This window comes from Acanthochromis polyacanthus, chromosome 5 (assembly GCF_021347895.1).
Source record: "Acanthochromis polyacanthus isolate Apoly-LR-REF ecotype Palm Island chromosome 5, KAUST_Apoly_ChrSc, whole genome shotgun sequence".
In the NCBI taxonomy this organism is placed as follows: Eukaryota; Metazoa; Chordata; class Actinopteri; family Pomacentridae; genus Acanthochromis; species Acanthochromis polyacanthus.
The window spans coordinates 28,618,852-28,627,801 of record NC_067117.1 but is presented as its reverse complement, the minus strand read 5'-3'; the positions used below and the strand labels follow the sequence as shown (position 1 = coordinate 28,627,801).

Genomic DNA, 8,950 nt, shown 5'->3' with positions numbered 1-8,950 from the left:
ACTGAGGTGTAGCACTGCCCTCCCTGGCTCTTAACAGGGAATTGTAATAAAGAATGTCAGCTTAGCTTTCAGGGAGGGCTGGTGATGGTCACACGCATGCACTAAATAATAAAATATTTGGCTGCAAGACTAAAATATGCATTAATCTCATAAAGTGTTGACACCCCTTCTGTGGAGTTAAACAATGAGAATAAATGCAGACAAAAAAAAAAGACTAGCAGACAGAAGGCTAGAGAGAGAGAGAGAGAGAACCAGCGGTTATCTAGGGATTGGGGGTGATAAGAGTCCAGGTGGGGCTATGGCAGACTGGAGACAAGCTAGAATCTGTGGGAAGTAGAGTCTATGGTCCACAGAGGAGTGACTGAATGAACTGAGCTTTATACTGCATGAGGTGATTGTAAACAGGTGAGTAGAGTCAGCTAATTACTGCAACTGATTGACAGTGCTGCAATCAGCAGTGAAGACAGAGCAGGACTAACAGGGAGAGGAGGAGTGAGAGATGAGGGAGAGAGAGGGAGAGACAGATGGGCACAAACAGGAAGAAGGAGGCACAAGGAGGGAGAAGGAAGTGGAGAAAAATGCTAAAACAGGGATCATAGCAGTCTCGGTGCCTTTCATAGCTGTACTTTGACCCTACATAAACCCAGGAAATAGCTTTAAGGATCATTGCCCTGGTTTGAACTTTCTTACCAGTACACAGAGCTTCTCCTCCGCCAACATTATCTTCTGGACTCTTAACTTCCAAACTGTGCAAGTAAGAGAGCACCAGTTTTCACTAAAATACAGTCTTGCTGTGCTTACAGAGTATTTAATTAGTATTTAGTGTTAGTTTTGAAGGAGTTAAACAGCAGTTTCTGACACATAAACAGGCCTGTACTCAAGGGAAGTTAGCGAACACTAAGTCTGTGGTAGCTCAACTGTTGAAACTAAACTGTAGCTCAGTGGGCTTTTTAGCACAGAGTTAATACTTATTTATCTTTGATTAAATCATGATGTTAATTTTAATTTTGTGGTACATGCATAATCAGACAATTATTAAAAGTCTACGTACCCTGTGAGAGATAATTTATATGAGATTATTGTTTTGTCATTGATGCATTTGTTGATCACAGTACTATAAAGTATCCCAATGTCAATATATTTCATACATTTGGATGGCAAACGTGTTCAAAATGATGCACACAAATATCACACGGCAAATAAAAAGCTTCAAACTTCAAAACGAGGGTTAAGGCACAAATTGGAGCTGACAGTAATGAAACACAAACCAAGTTCTGCTGATGCAAGGCTGGTAAATACACACTTCACAGGACGAGGTCACAAAATTGAAGAAACACTGCTTTATTAAAGTACAAAAATACTTAAATAGCATAGCTGCATTAGTCCAACACGTGTTTACTGCACTCTTCCACAGGGTTGAGCAATCTTATCTTATCTTAGCCTACATGCTACATAAACTTCAGATAGATTTTTTATTTTCTCTGCAGCTCTTCTCGTCATGCAGCTGGTGATCCGTCGGTATCGTCCCTCTGACAAAGACACGGCGCTGGCCCTGTTCAGCATCTGCACCTGTGAGCAAATCGGCCCATGTTTCCGCAACGCCATGACCAGCCCTCTCTACCTGGCCATCACCCTGGCTCTGTGTGTTGCTGGATACCTCCTTGGCTCTGTGTTGTGGGCTGTGCTGTTACCTGCAGTCTGGGTGGGCTTCATCTACTACTGCTCTTATGAGCTCTATGACAGCTATGTCAGAGAGCACCTTCGGACAGACATGCAGGACATCCCTGGAAACTATCTGAGCAGACCAGATGACTGTTTCTGGGTGGCTGAGGCTGAGGTTGATGGGAGGCCAGAGGTCCTCGGTACGGGGGCTGTAGTGGTCAAACACAGCGGGAAGGAAAAACATGGGTGGCTTTGCAGAATGATGGTCTCACAGCAGTGCAGACGCCTGGGTCTGGGCCGTAGGTTGGCTCAGACTGGGGTCGACTTCTGCAAGGAACGAGGTTTCTCCAAGGTGGTGCTGGAGACTAGCTCCACCCAGATGCCTGCTGTGGCCCTGTACAACAAACTGGGGTTCAGCATTGTGGCCTCACACACCGAAACAGAGGCTCCCTCCTGGATTGTATTGTTGGCTAGAGCCACAATGTTCAGAATGGAAAAAAAGCTGTAGGCCTAAAGTGCAGAGAATAATTCATAGGTTTACACATTACATGAATCTGATCCTATGAGCTCACTGGAGCAAGATTCAGTCAGTTTTCATTATTGTACTGTGTACTTTTAACTAGGTTCCAGTACTGTAATTTTAAGTTTCTCAAATTATATTGACCATTTTCAATTGTTCTGTAAGATAATTTCTTAACACTCACATGCATCCGCTGTAACCTGTTAAAGCCCCCGTACAATCACATTATTGTTAACACAGATTGTGTTTGATAATGCCAAACTCTTATGTGAGAGGGAAAGCCATGATGGAAAACATTACTATGTTTATGACTCGCAAGCACTTATGTCATTGGACAACTCATGATGGCCATCTTAGCATAAGAAAGACACATAAGGTAGCATTTCTTCAATAGGCCTGAATGTTGTGCCCTTAAAATGGGGACTAGTGGGGGGAGAATGCTAATAAACAAAGCAATTATCCACTTGCTCTCCTGTGTTTAGAGTATCATTTGTTTACAATGCACATATAAATTATATGGTGGTTATCAAATGCAAGAAAAGCTACAATATTATTTACAAATGATAACATTAAGACTCAATGCATGTTGTCTGAACTCTTTAACTCTTTCTAAATTATTAGGCGTATATTCTTCTCTAGCTTTTATCACATCATCGCACTGATCTCCCATGTCAAAGTCACTGAGCTATCCAGCTGTTATGCTACGTATTGGTATTGATTAACGAGCTGACTTGTGCTAATGACATTACAAGCTAACAACATTAGCCAAATGGCTAATTCACATTCACTTGTGCATAGTGTGCAACTTGTCTTAATGGAAAAATACCAGACATACATGTTCTGTGTACTAGTGTGTTTGTAAGACTATGTTGTAAGTTCACTGTTCTGTTGGTAAACTCTGCTCATGAGCTAATATTGGTGTCTTAAATGATCAGCTGTGCCGTGTAGTAGCTCCATGGAACAAACAGGCTGGGTGTTCATTCATAATGGATGGAACTGTTTTTAATGATTTTTTTAAGCCAGCAGGTGTCCAAATGTTCATAGATTCACTTAAATTTTAAATGTGTGTGTGTGTGTGTGTGGGGGGGGGGGGGGGGGGGGGGCTAGGGCTAGTGAGCTAGCAATGGAGTAAGAAACACTACTTTGAGGTCCAACCTAAACTCTCCTAAAACTCAATTTTTACGCACCTCTGTGTCAAACTTCACATGGATACTGCTTCTTAATATCTGCAAACAGTGATATTGTAAGTTTGGATTTTCTATGTTAAGTAAATGGCGAGCAACCTCCGTAAATACAAATACTCCGGCCCAGCTGCTAGCAACAAAGCTAATTATGAATAAGGGAAAGATGGATGCTGAAGCCTTGAAAGCAGAAGTCCTCGCCTCCTTGAGAGCGGACATAGCTTTAATTATCAGGTCCAAGCTGAAAAGTGTCCTTTCTGACGAACTCAACACGGTTAGAAATGAGTTGAAAGAGCTGAGATCGACCGTCCGCTCCGATATGGACTGTGTGAAAGCCACGGTTGCCAGTGTGGAGGAAGGATTAACAACATGGTTGGACAAGATCACCGCACTACAAGCAACAGTTGCTGAGCTAAAAACAAAGGCTGCTCAACTGAGATGGAAGAATGAGGAGATCGAAGGGAGGCTACGGCGGTGCAACGTACGTATTATGGGCATCCCAGAAGAGTCAGGATCGAGCTCCACTGCCTCAGTTTCCAAACTGCTGAAGGAAGTCCTGTAGTTGGAGAAAGATATCGTGGTGGACCGCTCGCACCGAGGGCTCATGCCAAGGAAACCAAATGACCCCGGGTCATTATTGCTAAACTGCACTATTATCAGGACTGTGTGGATGTGTTACGTTGGGCTCGCCAACAGGGCCCACTGCAATACAGAGGGCAACCGATCGCCATATTCCCGGATTATACAGCGAGTGTTCCCAAAGCCCGCGTCGCGTTCAACGACATCAGGAACCTGCTCCGTGGCAGAAGTGATGTCCACTAAGGAATACTGTTTCCTGCCCGTCTCCGCATCACATACAATGGGGACACCAAAGAATTTCGGGACCCAGAGAAGGTGATGGCCCACGTAAAAACTGCTACAACAGCAACCGAACTTACAGAAGAACATTAACTTAACTTGTGCCTATACGTGAAAAGGTACCATTTTCTTTTTTCTCACATTTTTCTTTACTCCTGTGTGTCTTGACAGACATTCGCTGGTGAGAATCTTAACAAAAACACACAGATCCTATTGTATGCCTATAATGATGTTTACAACTGGCATTGTCTCTAATTTTACCTTGCCGTAGTCGTGCAATTCTAGTGTACTTTCTGTGTTCGGGAGAGTGGGCTGGGGCTACCCTGTTGTTCATTTAGTAGTCCCCAGTATCCACATTTATGTGTGATTTATTGCAGGATGGGGTTTATTGTCATCACGTTTTTTTTTTGTTTTTTTTTGGTGACAGGGGAGGGAGGATTGGGGGAACCCGCCAGGCCTGATGAAATGAGAAAACTATAACTGATATAAATGGCGTTGTGAGTGAGTTTTTATGTGACGCCCGGCCTGACGTTATCAGTTTGCGGATTCACACACACAGTAGAAGCACGAGTTGATGCGGAGCGCGGCGCCAGTGTTGCCAACTTAGCGACTTTCTCGCTAAATCTAGCAACTTTCCAAAGCGTCCTAGCGACTTTTTTTTGGTCAAAAGCGACTAGCCACAAATCTAGCGATTTTTTCTGCCGTTTTGGAGACTGACAGGAAAACTCGGATCATTCTGCAGTTACTGTTTTCAACAAGCAGCAGGTGCTGCTGTGAGCTCCTCCCCCTCCGAAAGCACAGGCTGTCAGTCCAGTAACCCCACAGCAATCCCAGTGTCTGATTAGAGAACACATCCCTCCACGGCCAGACGGCAGGTGAATCGCGCATATTTTTGCATATTTCACAACTATTTGCATACTTTGCAACTTTCCGCAATTTCCCCGCATAATGTGGCATAAAAACCCCGCATATTTATTCGCATAATCAAGGATTTTTATCTGCGTTTTTCTGGAGGGTCTAATTTGCCATAGAATTATAAAGCCTCATTGCTGTGGGTACAAAGATCTTCTATATCTCTCCATCCTGCAGTCCAGAGAGAGGCCCATCACGATATTATGAGTGGATGATCCGTGTTGTTTAGAATGATAAATCCAGTCGAGTGGTAGGAGAGGGTGACATGATTGAAGTCACCATATATTATTATAAGTGCCTCAAGATGTTTAGGCTGTATCCTGGCAACTTCTTATTTGTTGCAGCATTTCTAAGGTGTGTGTGTGTATAGCAGGGCCGGCCCTAGGACTTTGGTGGCCCTAAGCAAGATTTTTTTTGTGGCCCCAAAACATGCACAGGGCAACTACCAACTCACGTGCACAGCTTGTAATTGGGTTAAAACACACATACACATGATTAACAGCAAATATTTATTTTTTAAAAAATGTATCCTAGACAGGGACAAAATGCGAATCACACACTTATTGTGGTGTGGCCCCCTCTAGTGGATGTGGCTATAAACAACGGCATAGAGTGTTTATGCCAGCGGCCGGCCCTGGTGTATAGGGTGGGATAGCTCAGTAGGTAGAGTAGCCGTCTTGCACCTGGAAGGTTGCAGTTCAATCTCCAGCCCGTCGAGGAGTGAGTGAGTCTCACATGTAGCTCCAGTATTGCTCATTTTCTTTTCCAGAGGAGAAATAAAGGAGCCATTAAAAACACTGTATTGAGATTAGCAAGGTATCTCCCAGAAGTCTCAAGTATGACTCCCTCTAATTATCCTGTCTCATCTATTTCTCCTCGTGAATTTTAGGAGAAACGTATGAGAAACCTTTAGACAAAATAGAAACTAAAATTAGGCTGACATGAGAATCTCAAATTTGTCTCCTGAGCTGTCGAAGAGCAAGCTTTGAGGAGTAAATTTTTCCTCTGGGTACCCACGAACAATAACATTTCTACTTTTTTTAACCTACAAAGAGGTACTAGACAAGGTTGCCCACTGTCACCACTTCTATTTGCAGTTGCTATAGAACCATTAGCGCTGGCTATAAGGCAGGATACCAGTATTAAAGGAATTATTCGAGGTGATCAGGAGTGTAAGGCCTCTCTTTATGCTGATGATCTACTTCTGTACCTCAGAGATCCCCTGAATAGCATCCCTAAACTATTGAATATTTTTGGATAATTTTGGGAGTATTTCTGGTTATAGAATCAATCTTCAAAAGAGTGAACTGATGCCAATTAATCCAGTGGCAAAATCTATTTCTTTTAACTCCACACCCTTCAAAATTAACATAAGAAAATTTAAATATTTGGGTATATGGATAACCCCTGTTTATAAGGATCTCTACAAATATAATTTTTGACCCCTCATAGATGGTTTGAAACAAGACATCACAGGCTGGGATTCACTGCCCCTCTCTTTAAGTGGTAGAATTAATGCCATTAAGATGATTTTCTTGCCTAAACGTCTCTATTTGTTTCAAAATATTCCGATTTACTTGACAAAATTTTTCTTCCACTCTATTGACAATATTATCTCAAGTTTCATCTGGAATGGGAAACCTCCACGGATTCGAAGATCCATACTACAAAGACCCCGTCTTCAGGGTGGCCTGGCACTTCCATACTTCTTAAACTACTACTGGTCAGCCAACATTAGAGTGCTGCTCTATTGGATGAGGGATGAGAACTTTTCAGACACCCTCCTTTGGTTAACATTGGAAAGGGCCTCTTGTGACTTGACCTCCCTGCCAGCTCTCCTGTGGTGCGAACTCTCATCCCCAAAACCAACCTCTCACTATACTTCTAACCCTGTTGTGTTACACTCAATCAAAATTTGGAATCAGTTCAGGAGGTCTTTTGGGATTCATAATCTCTGTCTTTTGGCTCCAATCATTAAGAATCATGTTTCCCCCTTCAATTGTAGATGGAGCATTTCATGTCTGCGCTAAGAGAGGATTTTCTTTGTTTAAGGACCTGTATTTTGACAACAACTTTGTTTCTTTTCAACAGCTTGTGAATAGATTTGGTATCCCTAGATCTCATTTCTATAGATATCTCCAATTGCGTAGTTTTGTAGCATCACATTGCGTTCCGCCCCCCTGAGTCATTGCTGGACAGTATATTTAACTTTAAGGCTAATACAAAACAGGTTATAGGTATGATTTACAAACTTCTTAGTTCACATGGCTCGGCATCTTTAGAGCAACTGAAAACTAAGTGGGAGGAAGATTTGAAGGAACAGATCTCAGATGCGACTTGGCAGAACATTATTCACAGGATATACACATCATCAATCTGTCAGCGGCATACTGTAATCCAATTTAAGATTGTTCATAGATTGCACTGGTCAAAGGTCAGACTGTCCAAGACTAGAACAGAGGTGAATCCTAAATGTGACAGATGTAGACAAGATCCTGCGGACCTGTTTCATATGTTTTGGGCTTGCCCTAAATTGTTTAATTTTTGGCAATTGATTTTTGGAGCCTTTTCTGAGATGTTGGGTGTTACAATCAATCCATCCCCCTAGATTGCTCTATTTGGGGTCTTACCGCAGAATACAGACCTTAACAAACAGCAGGGCAATATGCTAGCCTATTGTACACTTCTAGCCAGCCGACTCATTCTGCTCAGGTGGAAAGACCCTCTTCCTCCTGCTTACTCACATTGGGTTAAGGAGGTTATGACATATCTTCATCTTGAAAAAAATAGAAGTTGTATTAAGGGCTCAATCAAAACATTCTATGTAACCTGGCAGCCTTTCTTGATGCTTTTAAGAAATATTAAGGCAGAGAAATTGAGACAATGAATGGGTAATGTGATTATTTTCTCATTTCAGTGAACAACAACAGTGTCACAGGATATATTAAAAGTAAATGCCTGAAAATTTGAAATGACAGTGATTTCAAATCTGCACTATTGAAGTCGTCATGAAAAGTCTAATTTTTGAGCACGCATTAACATGGAAACAGATTATGCAGAAGTCAGCGGGTGATATATTCTGGACCATAAATTGTATGTCACAGTAAGACAGAAAAACACATACAAAAAAAATAACAGTAAAAGTGAAAATGTGAATATTGTCCAGTCTCTTGCAATCAAACTCCCACATACACTAAGGTGTAACTTACTCTGATCCCACCCTGACTTACAAAGCGTGATTCACATTTATTTCTTGTTCCTTCTTGTCTTCACTATCACTGAAATAAAACACTGAATGTAACTCGCACAGCCTTAGTCACTTACTCACCCCATCCACTGTGTGTGTGTGTCGCTCTGTGACATAATCTGTCGCTAGCTAGGTCATCATGTCTCATTCTAAGCTGTATCCTCAAAAATACAGAAAAGAATGGGAATCAAACCCCGAATTTAAAGGTTGGTTGAAACCATTTATTGGCGATGACACAAGGACATACTGCTTATACTGTAAGGTTGATTTCTATGCCAAACTTTGTGATGTTAAAAAAGAAACACGTGGCAACTCAAAAATATTATGGAAAAAAAATGACAGAAAAGGCTGAAGCCACCACGGCATTAGCAGTTGCTGTTCCATGCTGGCTTGTGATCACTTTGGGGAAGGATGTAAAGCTGCTTTCTCAGACTCCACTCATGCTACTCCACTTTGGTGGTATGGGAGTGGTATAGCAAAGAGCTGCAAGAGCATTAAAAGGCGATTGACGAGGGAAGAAAATAGGTTCAGAAAGCCAAGAAAGAGCTCGAGCAGCAGAGAAAAGATCTG

At 42.1% G+C, this 8,950-nt stretch overlaps 1 protein-coding gene across 1 annotated transcript; it reads left to right on the top strand.

Moving 5' to 3' along the window:
* The first annotated feature begins 1,493 nt into the window (after window positions 1-1,493).
* On the top strand, window positions 1,494-2,180 carry LOC110969129 (putative N-acetyltransferase 8B). The gene has a single exon (XM_022219162.2). The coding sequence runs from the start codon at window positions 1,499-1,501 to the stop codon at window positions 2,168-2,170; it is 672 nt and encodes a 223-aa protein (XP_022074854.2). The 5' UTR covers window positions 1,494-1,498; the 3' UTR covers window positions 2,171-2,180.
* Window positions 2,181-8,950: the final 6,770 nt, after the last annotated feature.